General features: G+C 58.2%; 1 protein-coding gene across 8 annotated transcripts in view; it reads left to right on the forward strand.

Annotated features, from left to right (window-relative positions):
• The window catches only part of HIVEP3 (HIVEP zinc finger 3), a 490,847-nt gene that overhangs the window by 440,967 nt on the left and 27,989 nt on the right, over positions 1-21,891 (forward strand). For all 8 annotated transcript variants that reach the window (XM_070078655.1, XM_070078658.1, XM_070078653.1 and 5 more), the window contains one exon: positions 1,087-1,232. In XM_070078655.1, the coding sequence (XP_069934756.1) occupies positions 1,087-1,232 (146 nt within the window). The remainder of the gene's footprint in view (positions 1-1,086; positions 1,233-21,891) is intronic.

The raw sequence follows: 21,891 nt of genomic DNA on the forward strand, positions 1-21,891 counted from the left end.
CCCGTCTCCCACCGCTGCCACCCTGCAGTGGCCGTCTGGAGCTGCATCCAGATCCCCATTCCAGGTGCCCTCCTGCTCAGCCCCACCCTCTCTCCGTAGGCACCGATGTGGCAGCTGGTGTGGGGGGGGTGGCGGTTCTTAGATTGCCCCAGCACCAGAGAATGTGGTTGCTGCTCCCAGTGACTGGAAACCATGTGGTCTCTCAAAACCTTAATGACAGTGATGCGAAGTAGCATGAGACTCTCACTCCAGGCGCTGCTGGCCCTGGCCCCTGGCACGGCATCACTGCTCCCTCCACGAGGCTGCACCCCCACATGCTGCCACTGGAGAGATCAGAGGACCTGTCTTTAGGATGGAAGAGGTCCGGAAAGCTCAAGGTCACAGCCATCCCTCCCCGGCTGAGCCAGCTCTCATTGAGACCCCATCGCTCTGTAAAGAGAACAGGCTTTTGCCCCAGCATGCACAGCCTCTCTGTGCCTGGATCCCTGGGGTCATGTAGGTCAGGACCGTTGGCCTGGCTCCAGGTCTTTGGCACTAGCTCGGGAGGGGCCTGGAAGCAGAAGAGCTGTGCTCTTGTTTCCAGTTCTGCCCTTAACTTTCCGGGTAACCTTGACTCTCTGAACCAATTCATCTCCAAAGGCAGAATCTTCATGTATTCATCCAATATTCTTCAAGGATCTTTCTGAGACAGGCCCTGTTTGGGGGTGTGGGGTGACCAAGGAGACCAAGGTGAGGAGACACCCACAGGGGCTCCCAGGCTGGTGTAAAAGACCTCGAGCAAACATGGCTCAGGTAGCAAGGCTAACTCCAAAGCGCTGGTCAGCCTCGTGGCTCTGACGCCAGCCCCCAACTCAGCCTTGCGTGAGAGACCTCACCCGCTGGGGGTCAGTTAACTCCCTTCGTCCTGTAACATGGGGGCCCACAGTGCATCTGCCCCAAGGGGGGTGAGAATGCAGCAAGGCAGCCCATGCGTGGGGGCGGCGTCACGCACCACACTGTCAGGACGGCATGTTACCGTCGTGACATTCCTGACCGAAAATGGCAACTTTAACATGCAATGATCTTGTCGTTCCCACGGCGGGCCAGGTTCACCTCCCGTCACTGGTGTCCCCGGAAGGCCAGAAAGATATAGCTAGAGTGGAGAAGGAAGAGGAGACGCGAGGGAAGCTGGAGAAGGACGCTCCTGCCTCCAAGGGAGGGGAGCCGGCGAGGATCAAAATCTTCGAAGGAGGGTAAGAGACACATCCGGTTTTCACAGTAAGAGCTCGCGGGCGCCCGCACCCTGGGCAGCACCGTGCCTGCAGCTGCCGCCGTGCGGCTCCAGTGGTGCCGGGAGCAGACACCACCCTCGTGGCACTGGCAGAACACCTCTGTTCAGGACCTCCGAGGGGCGCCGTGCTGGGGATGGGAGATGCCAGGTGTCTGTGGAGGATCTGTGGGGGTCTGGGTCTTCCTCCAGCCCTGGACTTCCCTGGATCCTGGCCAGGTCCCTTACGCCTGGAGTAATAGCAAGTCTCCAAGGTCCTGTCCGCACTGCCATTCTCTTGGTCGCCTCTGAACTGCCTGAGCAGCTGCCTTGTCACACCTGGCTTCTCATGCAGACTCGGGCTCTGCCGATGAGGCTATTTGCAGGGCTGCGTGGGCTGGCGTTCCCACTGCTCCCCGACTGGCTGGCCGGGGCGCGGGCCTCATTGGTTGGTGAGTATTTTTTGTATCATTCCTGGTTATCTGCCTTTGATGCCTGTCTTTGGCAGCCCAATGTGCCTAGTAGCTCGGGAACCCTTGGGGACCCTCTGGGCTCTGGCAGGGTGCCCTCTTTCAGACGTGCTTGGGGGCAGGTCTGTGCCAGCCGTGTTCTGTGTGGCCACGTGTTTGCCCCTGGGACTGGGGTGTCTGTCTCAGGGTCGCTGTGTCTGTGTGCCCGGTGTGATCAGGGTGGCTCCAGTCCCACAGTCCTGAGGGAGAACGGCGTGGAGGAAAACGCACCATGGGTCCCCATGAGAGTGGCCACTGGAAGCTGTCAGGGTGGGTGGCGCCAGAGGCCTCCGTAAGGTTGGGGGTGAGCAGAGATTGTCAGGCATCCCACCTGTGCCACTGACCAGCGAGGGGTGGGAGAGTGGGGAGGAGGGTCGTTGTGATGATGGGGAGGGGGCCAGGGGTGGCAAATGCCCCAGGCATGCACTGCCCAAAATACCCACAGCGGCCTGTTTGCCAGGCGACACTGGGCTCTGGTTTTGAGAATGCTCGCCTCTCTCCCTTGGGGACGACCCTGTCTGCTCTTGCTGTTTGCCTACAGCGCCCTCGTGTGTCTCTGTGCTCTCATTCCGTTGGTCTTTTGGATCCAGACCCAGGATTGCTCCTTCCCCCCGCTTCCCTCCTGTCTCAGGGACGGCCTCGGTCTTGGAGCTTGCAGGGTGTTGGCTGGTGGACGGTGGGTAGGGAGCTGGCCCCCTCGGCCTCGTGTGCCACATGTGTGAGAAGAAGAGGGGCCTCCAGTCTAGAGGCCCCGAGGCAGCCCCCAAGTGCCCTATTCCTCTCCCCGCAGCCGCACAGCCACCCCCACTTCCTCCTGCCTTGTCCCCACCCTCCTCCGTTCCACCTTAGCCCAGCCCCCACTCCCAACTCTGTGTCCTCATCTGAGAAAGGGGGCAATAACACCTGCAGGGTTGTCAGAGCAGGCTGGGGGGCCTCCTGGGAAGGCTGCGGTTCACCTGCCGAGCGAGCCCAGCCCATTGTCTCCGCGGTCTCCATCTGGAAGACTCGCGCTCTGACCCGCCGCCTTGGGCATAGCCTCCTCACACCCTCACCTTACTGCGTCCCCTTCAGCACGTTGGGGTCTATGCCGCAGGGCCCAGCTGTCCCATCTGAGGCCCCCACTCTCACATCTGTGGTCCCTCTGCTTCCTGGCTCTCTTGGGCCTAGTATCACCCCTTGCCCCCAAGAGTATTTGGAAATGTGGTGGGGAGGGGAGGGTGTCTTGAGTTGTCATTTACCTGAGGGTACCTCAAATTTCTTGCATGAGTCTAGGGATACCTGACCAATTATCCGAGCACTTGTCCCACCTCAAAGTCACCAAGGCAGCCCCCAACACCACCAGCTGATGTCACTGCAGGATTTTGCCTTAGACTCAGTTCTTCTTGTTTCCTTTTATTGACATGACACACATCCATCTCTCACCTCCATATGCGTTTGAGAAGGTTCTGCAATGTGGCTCTGTCCACTGGAGCCCCTGAGAATCCCAGCCAGTTTGGCCAAGAGGGGCAGAAGGAGAAGTAGCCAGTTGTGCCTTGTTACTTACACCCTCCACCCTGAAGCTTCTGCTCACATCTCATTGGCCAGAGCAAGTCCCCGGCCTCACCTGTCCCCGTGGGAGTTGGAAGGGCAATCCTCCCTCGTGCTCAGGAGAACCCCGGGTCGTTGGTAGAAGCCGTGATGGTGACTGCTCCGGTGGGGGTAACACTAATAGTCATGGCCCGCGGTGTTGCACACACAGAGCTGGTTCACGGTGATCATCAGGAAGGATGTGCTGTGTGGGGCAACACCACGGAGCCTGTTTCTCACCAGTGAAGCTCTCCTTGGACTTTTTCCTGACTTCTGTTACAGCCATCGATCCATTAACTAATCAGCTCATCAAGGAGAATCCATTGAATCAGTGCCTTCTGAGCTTCTTTGTGCCAGAAGATACAATGACGCAAAGCAGGGCAAACCTCCATCCTGCCTTGAGAGGAGCGTGCGGTCTGTGCCGAGGCTGCAACACAGGGCTCAGTGCTGAGGGTGGACGACCGGGCTGAGACACTCACAGCAGGGAGGGCTGCCCGGAGTGGGCGAGGCCAGGCCTGGAAGGGCGGGCGAGACTCGGACAGGTGGAGAGGAGAGGACAGTGGCCAGCCATGTCAGCATGATGGTAACTCGTGTGCCTGACCCGTGCGACCCATTTCTTCTTGCTGTGAGCACCCTGCCTTGCTGACACCATCCATCTCCTGGGCGTCAATCCCCATCACAGCCCAGGAACCGGACACCTGGGTCTCCAGCCAGGTCCTTGTTCCTGAGCGGCAGAGCCTTGCTTTTGATGCCTCCTGGGAGGCCCAACAGCACCTCCAACTCGGCACGTGCTGGCCGTGCCCGCCACTTCCCACCCACAGCATCTCCTCCCACAGCCAGGCCTCAGATGGCACCCCAGCCGGTGCTGCACTCAGAGCCTGAGGATTCCTGTAGACACCTTCTCCTTCTTCTGCTGCTTGTCCCTGAACCCTGCCGTCTGCAGCAAGTAGTCCCTGACTCAGCGTGGTCCCAGCCAGGGCACCCTTCAGCCTCTAAACCTGCTTCTCGCCATGCTGTGCCTTTGCACGGCCTTCTTTGGCTGCCCTGCCTACAGGCTCCGGTTGAGAGTCCTGACACCGCGGGCTCCAGCGTGTGACCACTCCTGTTGTCCCTCACGTGCCTCTGCCTGCCTGGCCCTGCACTGCCTGTTTCCAGTCGTTCCCAGCTGCGAAAGCCAGCACTCAGCCCTCTCCTCTGGTGAGCCTCCCAGACCCCTCCCTGCTCTGTCCTGACTGACGCTGGAACTAAAGTCCCCTCCTGTGCCCCCACCAGACCCCTCAGTCCCTTCTCGACTTTCGCCCTAGCTTGATGCGTTGTACACACTACCCACCACCGCCGTTGGTTGTGTTGATTTCCCAGCACGCGGCCCCGTCTTCGTCCCCTTCACATCCATACCAGATCCCAGCCTGTTTCCCGGCAGCCTCCTGGGAGTTTCCATCAGGCGTGGACCCGGCGTGGGCTGGCTCACCCCGCACCTGTGCATCCGCTGTGGCTGTGAAGAAGGGCTGTCCCATGGAGCAATGGGTCCTCACCTCTGCAGAGTTACGCTGTTCCCTGAGAGTCAGGACCACGCTGGCCTGATGAGAAAGCTCACTTCCTGCAAGGAGAGCCGCAGCCCCAGCCCAGCGGGCTGTTGTGGGAGAGATGGATGGGGTCTGAGGGGAGCTGCCTGCTCCTGAGAGCTCGGGTCTGAAGGGGCTCGGGGGTGAGGCCCAGGGAGGCCAGATCCATCTGGGGTGGGGGTGTTCAGAAAGGTGGCCACGGGCAGGGGGCAGCAGGGCTCAGGCTTAGAGGAGAACTCCAGCCTCCACTTGAAGCTGTAGTGCCTGGCCATGGAACAGAAGCTGGATGTTGGCCAGGGTAGGAAGGGTGGCGTGGGATGACTCATGGGCATGGAACTGACCCCTCCACCCAGCCATCGGGCCCTCGGCAGGAGGAATCTGCCAGACCCTGCAGGTGCTGCACCGAGGGGAGCCATCGATGCCCCAAAGGGAGGGCATGGGGTCCCACCCCTCCTCACCTTCCTGGTGCCTCCCCCACAGCCTCAGTGGGTCTCCTGGGCCACTGGGCCAGCTCACAAACACCAGAACTGACGGTGCCCACCTGAAAAACACTAGGCTCCTCGCACCAGGATTTTCTGATGCCTTTAAGGAAAAGTGGCATGACAGGTGCCTCTGCTGCTCTCCCCCCGTCTCCCCCCTCCCTCTCCCCGAGCCACCCCTGCAGGCCTTTGAGCTCCTCATGTCTCTGAAGCTGCCCTTACTGAGGTCAGCAGTGACTTGGCCTCACAGAAATCAGTGGTCAGCCCTCACTTGCCCACATTCTGGCCAGCCGGCAGCATTTGTCATAGCTGACGCCCCATGCCCACCCCACAGCACCTCGGCCTGTGGTTTCCAGGATATTGTCTGTCCTTGTCCTCACCTGACCCCACTTTCTCATCACCTCCTGATTGCGAGCCATCAGGGCCCTGCAGAGCTCATCCCGGGGCCCCTTCTGTGCCTCTAAAACTCACTGCCCAGGTGACCTGGCCACCAGCCACAGGCTGATGGCCAGCCCCCAGAGGCCAGTCTGCATGAACACTTCCCCTGAGCCCCATATCTTGGGAGTCCCCCTGAACACGAGATGGGCCACCCTTGGTGCATAGCGCAACAGGGACAGGAGAACCGCTGTGGCCCACAAGTCCTGACGGTCATTAAAGAAATTACTTTCCAAGTCCTCCTGATTCAGCATGGTTCGCCCTGAAGGGTTGCACTTTGATCAACCACACAATGCCATCACACATGTTTTCACTCCTCCGAGCTCACTTTGCTGTTACTCAGGGCTTCAGAGCCCGTGCAGAGTGGCCCCTGCAGCCTGCTTCGTGATGTGTGTACTTCAAGCATGTGTGTGTGTGTGTGTGAGTGTCCATGTACACATGGGGTGCACATGTGCATTCCATCAAAGAGTAGCTTGAAGAGAATCTAATTTTTTAATCTGAAGGATCATTTTCCTTTTTAAAGATTTATTTATTTACTTTGAAAGGCAGAGAGAGAGAGAGAGAGGAGAGATTTTCCATTTGCTAGTTCACTTCCCCAAGTGGCTGCAATGGCCCGAGCTGGTCCAGGTTAACACCGGGAGCCTGGAGCTCCATCCAGGTATCCCATGTGGGCATCAGGGCCCCAGGCACTTGGCCCATCCCCTGCTGCTTTCCCAAGCACATTGGCAGGGAGCCGGGTCAGAAGAGGAGCAGCTGGGACTCAAACTGGTCTTCCAATGTGGAATGCTGGCACCGCACGCGGCCGCTTCACCCACTGCACCACAACACCAGCCCCTAAAAGATAATTTCCTTTTTTTCTTATTAGACAGGCAGAGTTAGACAGTGGGAGAGAGAGACATAGAGAAAAGTCTTCCTTCCGTTGGTTCACCCCCAAAATGGCTGCTATGGCTGGTGCACGCCGATCCGAAGCCAGGAGCCAGGTGCTTCCTCCCGGTCTCCCATGGAGGGGCCCAAGCACTTGGGCCATCCTCCACTGCCCTCCCAGGCCACAGCAGAGAGCTGGACTGGGAGAGGAGCAACCGGGACTAGAACCCAGTGCCCATAGGGGATGTCAGCGCCGCAGGTGGAGGATTAACCAAGTGAGCCACGGTACCGGCCCCAGTCATTTCCTTTTCTAAGTGACTTTTCCCGTAGCCCTATCTTTTAGAACTTCGGAGCACTGAGGTATAGTATATGTTTCAGTCAAAATGTCTGCTTTGCCTCATCCCATCTGACTGTGAACTCCAGACTCATGAGGAGGTTGGATTTTTGTCTTTGGGAATATGTGTCCTCTTGGTGTATTTATTGGGAGCACGTTGATTAAACTCTGAACTCAGTAGGTAGTGATCAGCCAGAGCCTTTGTAGGTGCAAAGAATAAACTGCTCAGGTAAACAGGAGCTCCTTACTCCTGCTGGGTTGGTGCTGTGGGGTTGTGAAATGGATCACAAGCGGATGGACTGTGTCCCTTGTCGCATTCTCTAAATGTCTCTTTAGGGGTCGTGTATGTTGCAGGCGGGGATGGGGCGGAGATCTTTTAAAGGAGAAAAGCAAAATTTCTCCTTCACTTAAGCAAGATGAAATTCTATTTTTCCTGATGCTCAGGCCCAGAACCACTCTGTCTCACATCCGTTTGCAAACGGTCAGCTTGACCTTGAATCCGTATCCAGAATCTGCCTGTCTCTCCCCACCTCCTGGGTGAAGCCACCACCAGCTGTCACCTGGAGCATCGGAGTAGTGTCCTCCTGTCATCTCCTGCTTCCCCTCCCACTGAGTGTGTGCTCAGCCCTCCTGGCCTGGGGCGTGTGCTGACCCAGCTGCCCCCTGGCCTCTGCGCACCGGCTCTGCCATGCGGCCTGTGCCCCCGCCATCTCTGCTTCTGCCTCAGGGCCTCGGCATCGGCTGCGCCCTCTGCCTGGAGCACTTTTTCCAGAGAGGCCCAAGGCCCTCCCAGGGACACCAGCATGAACTTGCACCCTCCTCTGGCGTCTCCTGTCCCCTTCCCTTTCCTTTCCTGCTTGGTTTTTCTCCTTGCATTTACAAGTGCAATTCCGTTTTCTCCGCTAGGGCCAGACTTGCATTTCACTTGTATCCTCAGTGCTGAGTTGTGCCTGGCCCATAGGTGGTGCTGGAGAGTATTCATTACATGAAGGAATCCTCCCATGGGGTCAAGACTGGCTGAGACCTTGCAGGTGGGCCAGGTCGCTGGACTCGGTAGCTCTTGGAATCTAGGGCAGGAGAGAGGTTCCAGGTCTCAGGAAGGAGCAAGCACACGGTCAGGGTCACACTAAGCCATCTAGACAGCACTCATCCATCAGCCTGGACTGAGGCTTGGTCTGGGACAGGAAAAGTCAGGTGACCTCTGCTGCAGGGCAGGCACCTCCACTGGGAGCCAAGGGTGCTTGCCTGCTGACTGTTCTGCCCTGCAGGTGTTAAAGATGGAAACCGAACCTGTGATGGCAGAAAGCACTGGCTCTGGGCTGCCAGCTCCCAGCCCATTGCCAGCTCTGAGCAGAGCCCTTTCTGCTGTAAGATTGGCCCTGGGCTCCCAACTCTGGGTGGGCGTTTGCTCTTCTCCCTGGTGAGTCCAGACCCTCAGGGCCCTGCCTTCTTCTTGATCCCCCATGCCCTGGTCTCTTTTTCTCCCAGGAAGTACAGAGCAGGCTGGAGTGACTTTATAAAGTTTATAAAACAAGTTTATTACATTTTTTAGATAAAGTTTGTAAACTTTATGCAGTTTATAAAGTCACCAGCATACATGGACTTTATCCTCTTCTGTTCTGTGCCCCCAAATCTTGTTGCTCCATCTCTGCTAGGGAGCACGACCCTGGCATTTGGAAGGTGGTGGTGATCGGACAGTGAGAGGGAGACAGTGAGGATGCAGGTGAGAAGGTCATGGCCAGGTGGTCCTACACAGCGCTGGTATTGGGCACTCCAGGCCCAGGGACCTCAGGGTGGCGGTAAAGCCTAGGAGTGGAGCTACGGGACTCTGCGTTGAGTACGAAGGTGGGGCAGAGAAGCGTGAATCAAGATGACTCCATGCTTCTGGCCTCAGTAATGGCTTCTGGCTGGCGGTGCTGTTTACTGAGATGGGGATGGGGCGGAGGGAAGTGGGAGACACATGAGGGCAAAGGGAGGTCCAGCTTGGTGGGCGTGCTCGTTGTGAGATGCCAGCCGTACCTCCAAGTGGACGTGCTCAGGAGGCATTTGGCAACTGGATAGTACGGGCCCAGCACCCAGAGGCCAGGCTGGAGGAAGAAATACATGTGCAGGAGCTGTCAGCACAGAGATGTGATCCAGGGCTCTGGGACTAAATGGGGTCACGTGGAGAGCTGCAAACAGGTTAGCAAAAATGACCAGAGCAGCAGGAGGAGGAGCCTCAGCCAAGGCTAAAGTCCTAGAAGAGCCAAGAACAGAGCGTGTGCAAGGAGGGAGCGCAGCCCAGGACAGTGGGAGAGCACCCCCTCTGGGGGGAGGGGGGTCACCGGTGACCTTGCTGGCAGCTGTTTCCATGGCAACAGAATCTGCATGGCACAGGCTGGAATGAGGAGTGCTGGTAGCGCATGTAAACCTCAGCTGCAGTGGAAAAGGGGGGAGGGGATCCCAGGAGGGGCTGTGAGGCTGAGCAGGTTGTGTTTGAACCAAGAGAGCGCTGTGCATGCGTGCGCACTGCGAGGAATGACTTCTAGCCAGGGATAGGCCATGATGCTGGGGAGGGAGGGGCCGAGTGTGGGAGCGGAGATGTAGGGCAGGTGCACTGATGAGAAGGGGGACGAGAGGAGAGGAAGGTGCTATTGTGATGCCAGCAGAGCCCCTGGTTGGGGGTGGGAAGCAGGGCGGGGTCTCTTAACCTCAGCCCATGCCTCATTTTAGCGTCCCAGGCACCTGTGGACTCAGTCATCCGCCACTGAGAGACTTGAGAATGCCTGTTTTGAAAGCTGCGAGAGGAATTTCTCTTCTCAGGAAACCACTGAGGTTCTGGGGGGAGTTACTGCTTTGCATAGATTCTCCCTAGGTAAGATATCAGGTGCAGCCCAGCCAGGAAGGCTCTCCATACCGGCCAGCTTCCTCCTGACTCCTCCAGGGACTTCCGGGGAACGCCCACTGCAGACCCAAGCCATGGGAGGGGAGCAGGGGGCCGGGAATGGAAAGGGAGAGGCCGTACTGGTCGTCCGCATCCCGAGCGTCTGAGCACGCTGGGGCCAGAGCCAGCAAGGACCTCCTGGCAACCTGCTGAGCTTTACTTAAAGGGGGATCTGTTTCCAGTGCAGGCCCCTCCTTTGGTTCCTGGGGAGTGGGTCTGGGGCAGCATGTGGTCCCCTGAGAGCTCTGGCTGCACAGGGACAGGCACAGCCTCCTCCGGGCCAGGACAGGGTCCAGCTGAGTGCTGGCCTGTGCTCCTGACCCGGGGCATCCGGCTGGGCTCCTGGGAGGACGCTGGCCTCAACCCGCCTCTCTCCCATGGGGCAAGCAGCCAGTCTCCCTCCTCCTACTCTGGGAAGCCCGGAGAGGGACAGGAGGAGGCGGGAGGGCTGTGCGTGTCCTCTTCCTCCCCCTCATCCTGCCCCCCGCCATGCCTGACGCCCTCCTCAGGTGCCCTCAGCTTCCCCCTTAGCAGAGGAGACTACAAACCCACTCTGGGGTCGGGGAGGGGTGATCCCCTGGGCCACTGGAGTTGAAAAGTGACTGACGAGACTTCCCGCCAATCAGCCCAATCGTGCTCCGGCCGTGGCTGTCTGTCAGCTCTCCCTCCTGCCCACTGGGACTGCCTGTACTCAGGCGGGTGAAGCCTCGCCCCCATTCATCTCTTGCAGCTTCCAAGAGTTTATTGTCTGTCTCCTTTCCCATTCTCCTCTTCCTTGTGAATTTATTATACAAAAAAAAAAATTTAAAAAGAGGAGGCAGGAGGGGACGGAAGTGGGAGAAGGGGAGGAGGAAGGGAAGGAATGAGGGAGTGAAGGAGGGTGGATCACACGCCCAGAGGCTGCTCACTCACCCCATCCTCTCTGCCTGCACGGCTGTGTCTCATTGTCACAGTATGGCAGGAGGTGACACAGGAACGGCTTTGGCATCAGCCAGACCTGGGTTCAAATCCCGGCTCTGCCATTGATTAGAAAGCCCCTTAACCTCTCGGTAGTTTGGTCTTTTCATTCGGAAAAGAGGACTAATAATGGCACCCGCTTCTCTGCTGTTGGGGATTACAGGAGCCGACGTCTGTGTGTGCTGTGCGTAGTGCGTGTTGGCTGACCTCTTAGCCCACCACGGATGATCCGCGTGTACTGACTTGATTGCCCTCTTCGAGTGAAGACTCAGCTCCTCTGTCTCCCTGCTTCTACACACACATAGAGCAGAGTGTGAACGCTGAGCCAGACCTGCCGTGTGGGCATCCTGCATGGCTCAGGGTGGCCGGCTGGCCTGCCGTAAGTTAGGTATCAGCTTCCTCATCTGTAATACGGAGACACCAGGACTTACGCTCAGAGGGGGTGTGTGAGGACGGAGCACCTCTGCTGTGCTTGGCACGTAGCAGGTGCACCCTGAGAGTCGGCCGCTGTCGCTGTCCTGACGGGGTCCCCAGACACCGTCATTCTGCCTGTCAGGGAACCGTGGCCTGGGGAGGCCTCAACACAGCAGGGTGAAGATGGAAGTCAGCCTCTGGGCCCCCTTGACAGGAAGAAGGAAGGAAGGAAGGAAGGCGTGTTTCAGGTGCTATCTGGCTACATTATGGCAGGGAGGCAGCATGGTGGGGGCCTCCAGTGGGAAAACTGAAAGTGCTGTGGTCAGCCACAGCAGAGACATAACCTGGGGGGTCACCGGGGGCTTCATGACCCAGTCAGGTTGAAGAAGGCCCCTGTGCAGGACAGGACCACGCGTGGGAAGTTAGAGCCTGAGCCGGTGTGGGAGGGGGAGGCCCAGGTGGCCGTGGCTGTCCGAAACATGCACTGGAGGAGTCGGGGCGATGGGGCAGCCGGGGGAGCTGCTGTCACCCGGTTCAGAAAGGAAGACTGCCTACCTTCTGCTTCCAGCTTTTCTGCATATTTGTGCTTGTTTCAAAATAAAAACTTGACAATGACAGATCATCAGAATGCCTTAGAAGAAAGGGAAGGAGGGAAGCCAGGAACTGAGAGAATTGTTACAAAAGAACAGAGGCTGGCGGGAGCCTGTCAGGCGGATTTCTGGGCAAATGGTCAGCAGAGGCCAAAGGAGGAAGTGAGGCCTGAACTGCAGGCAGAAATTTGGATCTGTGCTGTGGACGGGTGTCACCTGTCACCATGGGTGGCTCACAGACCCAAGATGGACAGGCCCAGCTGGCAGGAGGTTGGGAGAAAGAGGTGAGTGCCGGGCACTGCAGCCAGCAGGAGACAGACGGGGCTTGGAGTGGGCCAACGTGGGACAGGCGTGCCGGCAGGCAGTTTCCCAGGAACATGGTGACAGCCGACGGGGACAGACCCAAGAGCCAAAGTGAGCCTCAGGCAGCCAGAGAGAAGCCAGGCGTGAGCAGGGCCCTGTGACCCTCTGGTGAGTGCGGCTGGCAGACTGACCAGAGGCGGCCAGCCAGGGGGCCGGGCAGGGTTTCCAGAGACCAGCGCCAAGGGCAGGCAGGCCACCTCCCTTGCTTCCCCAGGGAAGGCGGCAAGGAGGGGAGGCAGCTGGCAGGGGCCTAGAGGGAGATGGAGGCTTGTCTGCAGTGCTGAGGCTGTCAGCTCCAAGTTCAGGGCAGAATCTTTAGAGGCCGGGGCGGGGGGGGGGGGGGGGACAACGGCGGCAGGGGGTAGGGGTAGGGAGAGGCAGAGGGAGCCAGGACGAGCACAGGCTAGCACCACGGGGAGGGCAGCCAGCCATCCCCTGGTGGAGAGAGGAAGCAGCTTCCTGGAGCCGCAGATTGTCAGCAGATCTGGCGGCGGAGGCACGCGTATCCCTGTCTCCCCAAGGTCCCCTCGGAGGTGTCTGGGGCCGCCCAGCTGGCGAACTCAGGACCAGACCGTAAGAGCCGTGGTTCTCCTGAAGTTGCAGCTTATGCGGGGTGGTGCGTTGTGGGCTCCGGTTTGTCCGCCCACCGCGGTGACCCCTGCAGTGAGGAGGGCAGCAGGGGACGTGCGTGAGTTAAGAGGGTGGGGTAGAGGGAAAGTGATGACCAGAGATAAAGCTTCCCCTGAGGAGCAGCTGGCCGTGGTCTGAGCAAGGATCCGGGAGCTCCCCCTGGGGCTGGCAGGAGGCAGCAGTGACATGGATCAGCCCAGCTGTGGCCCCCACCGGGCCAGGGCTTCTGCAGGGTCCTGGATGGGTGTGGCTGCTGCAGGGTGGAGCAAAGTAGGGATGCGTGGAAGCCCTGGCTCTCCTCGTTCCCCCTCCTGGGGCCAGTGTGGCTTTGGTCTGCTCACTGTCCTGTGGTGGACTGGGGCTTCTGTCCTCCCCAGAGCCAGGGACAGTGCACTGAAAACAGCAGGCCGCTCCCCCCGCCCCAGGCTCCCTGGCATTGGGCCAGAGCCGGCAGAAGCAGTGGGACCAGCCTCTCCCTCTTCTCTCCAGGGCAATGTGAGACGCCTGGATGGGAGGGAGGCCCTGGAGGCAGGAGGGCCAGGGGTGAGGCGGTGGCTGGGGTCCCAGCAGGACCCTCAGACGAGCCTGGCCATCCAGCACAGGCCTGCGCTTGCTCACAGCATCCCACCCACTCCCCAGTCATGGCGCACCAGCCCCTTCCTCCTGAGGAATTGTGAGTGGGAGTCAGGGACCTGATAGGCCAGCCCTCCCCTTTCACGTAGGAAAAAGTGGAAGCCCAGGAGAACAGGCGCCAGGGCCTCCGTGCCAGCCTGCCTAGGTTCAGCCCCCGCTCTGTGCTCACTGCTTCCTGCACGAGCCCCTGCGCCTTGGTGTCACGCGGCTACGGCTTCTGCAGATCAGGACCAGTAACGGCGCCTACCGAGTGATGTGCGGTGGAAAGTGGAGGGCCCTGGCTTGAGCTACCTCTCACTGTGCCTCGCCAAGCTCTTGCTCCTGATCTTCCCCCAGTGGCAAAGCCAGACCCTGGAGCTCCCATTTAAAAAGATCCTTTTGTCATTTCCTTCCATCGGGTGCCTTCTGCAACTGACAGAGGAATCAGGCGCTGGGGGCTGCCCCTCTGCACTGGAGACCCACTAGGCCGGGTGTGCAGCATCACCACCCACCTCCCCAGCCTCAGCCACCCCAGGACAATGGCTGCCAGCACCTGCCCTTCACTCCGCGGGGCCATCATACACACTGTCCCTCTGCTTGCTGGGCCCGTGCCCATTCTCCACCTGGTGAGACGTTCAAAGCCCAGCACAGCTTCCCCCTCCTGTGGGAAGCCACTCTAATCTCTCTCCACACCAACACCCACCAGACCCCACCCACCCACTTCCACATCCCCTCTGAGCCCATGTGGCTTATGCCCCAAAGGTGCTGCTGTTTGCCAGTTTGTCCAGTTTCCTCCTCCCAGGCTGTCATTCTTTTAACAGCAGAGACCTAACCTGATTGGTCTTGGTCCCCAACACCTAATATATGACACAGGTGCAATAGAGGGAGTATTTTTTCATTTATCAAATATGTGTTGGGTGTCAACTGTTGTAGCCAGTCTTTCAAAAGAACAACAAAGTGGCAGGTGTCACACTTCCTAATTTCAAAACTTACTGCAAAACTACAATGATCAAAACAGTATGGTATTGGCATAAAGACAGATGTGTACATCAATGGAAGATAACAGACAGCCCAGAAACAAACCCTCACGTGTGCGGTCAAATGATTTCCAACAAGGGTACACAGATCTTTAAAGAGGAAAAGGAAGTCTTTTCAACAAATAGTGTTGGGAAAATGGGGCCCTTATCTTATACCCTATTCAAAAGTTCACTCAAAATAGACCAAAGAGCTAAAGTTAGTCCTAAAACTATAAAACTGCTAGAAGAAAACGTAAGGGGGAAAGTTCATGGTACTGGATCTGGCAATGATTTTTTTTTTTGTATAAGACACAGACAGCAAAAGAAAAATTAGGTAAATTTGGAATTCATCAAAATTTAAAACTTTGGTTCATCAAAAGACACTATCAGTAGAGCAGAAGGAAAAGCCAGGGGATGAGAGGAAAGATTAGCAAACCATGCATTTGACAAGAGATTGACGTGCACAGATGTAAAAAACTGCAACTCAACAAGAGCCACAGCACCAACAGAATTCAAAAACGGGCAAAGGACTCGAGGAACTATTTCTCCAAACAAGATCCGTGAACAGCCAATCAGCACGTGAAAAGACACTCACCGTCACTAGTCGCTAGGGAAGTATAAGTCAAAACCACAGGAGATACCACTTCCCACCCTCAGGCCGGCTGCTGTCGAAGGCTTAGAAAATAGCAGGTGCTGCAAGGATGCGAAGGAACTGGACTCTGCCCTGCCGGCAGGCAGGTGTGATGGTGCAGCTGCTGTGGAAAACACTATGGTGGCTCTTAAAAAATAGATATATAATTGGCATAGAAGCCAGCCATTCCAGTTCCATGGACACGCCCAAAAGAATTGAAGTGAGAAGTCAGATATCTGTATGCCTAGGTTCATAGTGGCGCTATTCACAACAGTCAGAAGGTAGAAGTGACTCGAGTGTCCATCAGTGGATAAACAGGTGACAGATGTGATCCAGCCACATGAATGACCCTCGGTATACCCCCTGCCGGAGCTGCCCCTGCCTCCTCACTCGGCACTTGCCAGTCCCTGTGGGCACAGGGAACCCAGGGCGGCCCTGTCCTTCTGTCCTGACCCTGCACTTCCTGCCTGCATGCTCTGGTCGGATGGCCCATGTCCTCTGGGCCCCGTCATCTTGTCTATGGGTTGGAGAAGATGACACCTGCCTCCCAGGGTTGTTCTAAGCTTGGTGCAGGTGCACAGTAGATGCTTGGCCATGAGAACCTGGATGTCTCGTGAGTGACATGCATAAACGTGTGGGTTTGGGTGTTAAGACACAGCTAGTGTACTGAAGCAGGGAGCGGGGAAGCCAGGGGCTCCTCCACGTTTGCCCAACCCACTGCCTCCCCCCTAAAGCCCTCTCTCCTCCCTCCGCTGGGCTGGGGCTCCAGGGGTCTCACCCTTTCTGAGAGTCTGCCTTGTCTTCTTTGACCCCATTTGACTTTGACCTCCAAGGCTAATGCTAGGAGAAGGCAGCTCACACGAACCCCTCTTCCCCCTTCTTCCTGCACCTGGTCCCCATTCCTCGCCTAAATAAAACACACTTTCTAGAATATTGGCTCCGTCTTTCCAGGACTTGGTCCCAAGTCTCATTTCCTCTCTGGACTCCTGGGCACTTGGCTCCTGCTGGCCTTGCTGCATGGCAGGTCCTGGGTGTTGGCAGCTGCCTGAGTGAGCGCCTCCCCCAGGGCTGGGATGAAAGCCGTGCACTGAATTTGGGTGGCACCAGGACAGATACTCTCTGTTTCCTTTGTCAGGTTTTATTTTAATGTGTGTTGGAAACATGCAAACGTGAACCCATGATTTCATGATTGGGAAGTCCACAGGATGTAGCGGGGAGATGGAAACACGGCACCTGCTCTGGTGGGCTTGTCTCTGACCCCTGCCTCCAGGCATCGCCCACTCACACTCCTGGAGCAGCAAGGTGCAGGCCCAGGGGTGGCTTTTGTGCAGTTCGTGGGAGGATCACTCCCTGCTGATCTGAAGGAGGCAGCCGGTGGCTGGGGGTTGGGCTCTGTGGTCTGGGTTCTCTATAGTCGTGGGGAAGATTGCCATGTCCGGAGGCCCAGAGATCTGGCTGTGGCCTTGACACTACCCTTGTGGGCTGTGAGATGCAAGGCAAGCCACTTGGCCAGTCCACAGCTCACTGCTGCTCTGGAGGGTGATGGGCACAGTGCTGCCTCCAGGGCTGAGCCGAGGACTACTGAAGTCAACAGCGTTGAATGCACCGCCGAGCAGCCTGGGGCCACACCAACAAGGAGCTGAAGCTGAGTGGCTGAGGCTGGCAGGACAGGGTCAAGGCTGGGGCTCAGGACCTGACCTTGAGTCTTTCCTCTCATGCTGAGTGTGTGACCTTGGGCAAGTCAGATCACCCCTCTGTGCCTCCTCTTCTCATCTGCCCATGCAGTGCCATGGTGACCACAGGAGCTGCGTGGTGTTAGGTTCACATCCGTGCTCCCGACACGCCGGCTGCCTGAGTCCTGCAGCCCCAGCTCTGGCGCGAACCAGACAGCTCTGGACCTGAGGCCATTGAACAGGAGGGCAGGAGAAGGCTCAGGAAGCTCCTCTGGGCTGTGGGCCTGGGGAAGCCAGCAAAGGCACAGGACAGGGGCGGAGAGAAGGGGCTGTTCCGGGAGCAGAGGCCGGAGGCTAGTCGTGTTAGGCTAGCCGTGTTAGCGCCCCAAGGAAAGACATGCTGGGGAAGGAAGCGACAGGTGACTGGCGGTGGCTGGCACAGGGAGGGAAGGCGGTGTCAGTGGGGTAGAGAACGGGGCCACTGTCTCTTCCATGGAGTGGAGGAGGCCCTATCATTCACCTCGTTTGCGTGGAGAGGGAATGGCACTGAAGAAATGGAAGTTGTCATAAATGAGAAAGACTCCATGCATTGTCGGCTGTTTCTAAAACCCCACCACCCCATATTCCTGTGACCCCTCCCCAGGGCTGGCCCTGAGCAGCAAGGGCCTTGGTTGTTCCCTGGGTCTCATCAAGCCCTGGACCACCTCTGCAGGTTCCTCTCTGTGCCCCAGCCCGGCTGTTCCCTCTGCAGACCCCACGCTCCCCTGTCTCTGTGCCTTTGCTCGTGCTGTCTGCAGGATCAAACGCCCCATCCCGTGGAGCCGTGCCCTCCTCCCTGCCCTGCTGCGGCACTCATCTTTGCCGACCAGCCCAGAGGACCTGTGGTTTTCACTCTGTCCTGACTTCATTCTCTTCTGTTTGGTGCAGACATGTGGGTGTTGGCCAACTTTGGAGCCCAGGGGCACGGAAAATGTGCTTGATAAAATCCACAGATGGTGCAGAATCTGAAAGTTTTAACACATAGACAGCGGGCCTGGTCCCAGTGATCTCCGGCCTGATTTGGTGTCACTTGCTAGCTGTGTGGCTGAGGGCAAGTTGCTGTGCCTCTCTGAGCTCGGTTTCCCTGGCAGTGGGATAAGGACAGCGCGCTCCACTCTTGGGGCTATGGGAGAAGCCAGGAGCGTGGAGGATGCTCGGGCGTCAGCCACCCTCAGCGAGCACCCAGGTGCTCTGCAGTGCTTGCGCGCCGGCAGCATCGGCTCTCTTCCAGCCATCTCGAAGTGACCCTGGCCCTCACCGGCACCTAACTCTGCCCGCAGGGTTGCCTTCTTGCTGTGGTGGCTCTGCAGTAAGTAGCCACCACAAGGGGTTGCCGGACAGCCGCTGTGGGCTTTCGGAGCCGCTCTGTGTTGACTCCATTACAGGGCACCAGGCCGGCACAGGGGAGCGGGTGGGGAGTGAGTGGTCAGCGAGTGGTCCCCCTGCAGCGGGGCCATGTCCAATCACAGCAGCACCCCCTAGGGAGGCAGGAGCCATAGGCCGTGGTCCTGGCCCTGCTGCTGGTGGCTGCATGACCTTGAGCAAGGCCTCGCACCCTCTGGCCGTCAGCCGCTTCGTCGACTCTGCCAAGTGTCCTGGTTTCTGGGGCTGAGCGTGGCCTGGCTGCCGACCCTCCTGTCGCTGGCGCCCTCCTCCATCCGCGCCTGCTGTTGAGAACAGTGCCCTTGCTCTCCTTTCCCCGCCTGAAGCAGTGACCCCGCAGAGGCCACGGGACTCGCTTGTGCTCCCGCAGGCACTCAGGAGCAGGGCCGGCACCGGGGCTCAGCGCGGTTTGCTCCGGAGCCTGCGTTCTTCCCGCCACTGCCCCGAGCTGGGACACCCCACTGCCTGTGTCCTCTGACCAGTGCCACGTGCTTGGCGAGATCCAGTTCCTGCCCCTGCCTGTGACCAGGGATTGCTGGGGGGTGGGGGGTGCAGCTTCCCCGCAGCCCATGAAGAGGGCCAGAGTTGCCGGGGGAGGCTCCCTTCCCTTCCTGGTTACTGTCCATGTTCTGGAACATTCCTCCGCCAGCAGCATGGCCACCCTGCCTCTGCGGCTTGCTCCCTGACTGTGCCCCGAGGAAAGTAGCTTTACACTCTCTCTGCATCCGGGAAGTGGCATGACGTCACCCGCCTTCTAGAAAGGAAAACGGGTCTTCGGAGATGCAGCATCGTCACGACGTCCAGGTGGAGTTCCTGTTGCTGCAGAGAGCGGTTCGGCGGTGGCGTGGAGTCCCCGTGAACCATGAGGCCAAGGCACCGTCAGCACCGTTGCCGGCTGCAAGTCCCTCCTCTTCACCTTGATGGCGGAGGCAGCCCGAGCTCACGTCCACCACGTGGGGCCCCAGCCTCTGACTGGACAGAGAGCCCTGCAGTGGCTGCATCGGGAACTCCAAGATCTTTTGGGCTTTGTAGCAAGCACTCGGGACTGGAATCAACAGGAGCCGGGGAGCTGGCCAGAAGAGATGGGGACCGAGAGGGCAGCGCAGGAGGACACGGCGTGGCAAAGACAGGGCAGGAGATGTGCCACTGGGTGAGCAGCCGCCCCAGCTGCTAAGGGCTCTCCTGGGCGCGGGGAGGGAGCTTCTGTGCCTGCCTTCCCTGCACGTGAGGACTCCACGAGAGCCGCAGGCGCAGCCGCCAGCTCACGGGCGTGTCCAGCATCTGCCCCTCCCACGCTGGCATCTGGGTCACGGTGGCTTTCACCAAGACTGGGAACCCAGGAATGTTCTCTGCTAACTGCTCACCGCATCTTGACAAGATGTCCCAGAAATGGCATTGCTGGGATGGCCAAGGAGTGGTGACAACTCTCCCGTCTGACATCCGGGGATGCGTTTTAGGGGCTTCTCACAGCCGTGTTTCTCACCCTGCCTCCCTCTGCAGGAACCAGGCAGCCCTTCTGTCCTACAAAGAGCTGCCCAAAGCATGGAGCACTTTTACATTGTATTTATTTATTTCAGAGGCAGAGAGAAAGAGAGAGCACTCCCCATGCGCTGGCTCGCTTCCCAAATGACCACAGTGGCCAATGCACCAAAGTCAGGAGCTGGGACAGTAATCCAGGTCTCCCACACTGGCAACAGGAGCCCAGCGTTTGAGCCACTGTTGCTGCCTTCTAGCATTTACATCAGAAGGATGCTGGAATCAGGGGCTGAAGCCAAGCATCAAACCCAGGTGCTGCGATATGGCACTTGGACCATCCAAATGGTGTGTTTCAGCCACTGCGTGAAACAGCCACCCAGCTGAAGCGCTCACCACTGAAGTGAAGAGTGGACAGGCCCAGCAAGCAGGAGCTCAGGGCACCCACGGATCACCCCAGCTGGGAGCTGCCCCATGACCCTCAACCCCACGGTCTGCTGGCGAGGACATGGACGTGGCCCCTGCTCTGAGCAGCCAGACAACTCAGGTGATAGATGGGTTGGTGAAGAGCCACTGCACGCTTAATGCCTGCCTGGTCCACGCTGCCAGCATGCCAGAGCCGTCCTGCCTCACGTTTGTCAAATCTCAAATCACCAAACCCTTTGGTTCTTCAGCTTGGAACTTCTTCCACACGTGTTCTGCACCTCGCTCATCTCGGTCTAAATCCACCAGGGAGGTCCGCTCCACTGAGGCCTTTACTGCCTGCCCCGCCCGTCCTTCATCCAGACCTTGGCCCTTCTTCCTACCCATCTCCACTCAGAAGTCTCAGAGGGGTGCGCACCCCATGTCCTGTGGATCCGAGGCGTAGCAGAGCCAGACGGTGTCTTTCGGCACGGTGTGCAGTGTCTGAGTCTGCATGCTGAAATGCTCCCAGTCCATGGGCAGTTCCATCCTCCTCGCTGGAATTCACCCTTCCCAGGGTTTGATCTTTCTCAGCCTCGTCCGTTCCTTCCTCTCCATCTTCATCCTCCCCATCATCTTCCCCATCTTCACGCTGCTCTCCTCCTATGGCTTCCTCGGGACGCTGACCATCCTGGGGACAGGACTCCCATACGGAGAGACGGGCACAGAGATTCTTCCTTGTGAGCAACCTCCTCCTCCGTGGCCCAGACCCCGACCAGGGCCGGCTCATCTTTCTCATCGGTGGGTGGAGGTCCAGAGAAGTTCTTGGTCCCCTTGGCTGTGATCTTGGAGGGCTCCAGAGAGCTCCAGAGGGCTCCTGTGGCCTGTTAGTATGTTTGTGATCCCTGTGCGAGCCTGGCCAGGCTGGGGAGGAAGAGGCGGAGCTGGGCAGTGGCTTCGACGTGGCTTTGTACTGCAGCAGCTGGGTCCCGCGTAGCAGGGCTGGACAGTTGCAGCAGCCTCTTAGCATCAAACCGTCGGCTTCACTCTTGGGGGGAGTGCGGGGGATGTGGCCAGGCTGCTCAGCCTTACAAAACTGGGGCCACTTGATTTCCCTGCCATTGTTGGAGAATAAATTTGACAGTGATGGGAGCTCTCGAGGCAGAGTGCGGAGAGAGCAGAACCAACTGAGCCCCGCTGCATGCCAGGCACCGTGCTGACCACATGACCGTGTTAACTGTGCGAAAGCGCAATGACCCTCTCAGGGTGTGCTCTTTTATACTGTTGTCCTTCGTGATTTCTCAGCGACGCGTACCGTACATACAAAGGCCAACCCAAGTCATGAGTATGCAACTCCTGGGATTATTAGAGAGAACCAGCCCACCTACCCCCAGGGCAAGGACCGGGATCTGATCCACATTTTGCACATGATGAAAAATGGAGGCACAGAGAGGTTAAGCCACCTGCCCAAGGTCACACAACCAGGAAGGGACAGAGCCTGGTTTCAGTCTAGGGGGTTCTGGCTCCTACACCTCACTCTCTTTTCTTTAAAGATTTATTTATTTGAAAGGCAGAGAGAGAACGAGAGAGAGGGAGAGAGGGAGAGAGGTCTTCCATCTGCTTGTTCACTCCCCAGAAATGACCACAACAACAGGACCTGGGCTGATCCGAAGCCAGGAGCCAGGAGCTTCTTCTGGGTCTCCCACATGGGTGCAGGGCCCCAAGGACTTGGGCCATCTTCTACCACTTTCCCAGGCCACAGCAGAGAGCTGGATTGGAAGTAGAGCAGC

Source organism: Oryctolagus cuniculus, chromosome 7 (assembly GCF_964237555.1).
Source record: "Oryctolagus cuniculus chromosome 7, mOryCun1.1, whole genome shotgun sequence".
Classification (NCBI taxonomy): Eukaryota; Metazoa; Chordata; class Mammalia; order Lagomorpha; family Leporidae; genus Oryctolagus; species Oryctolagus cuniculus.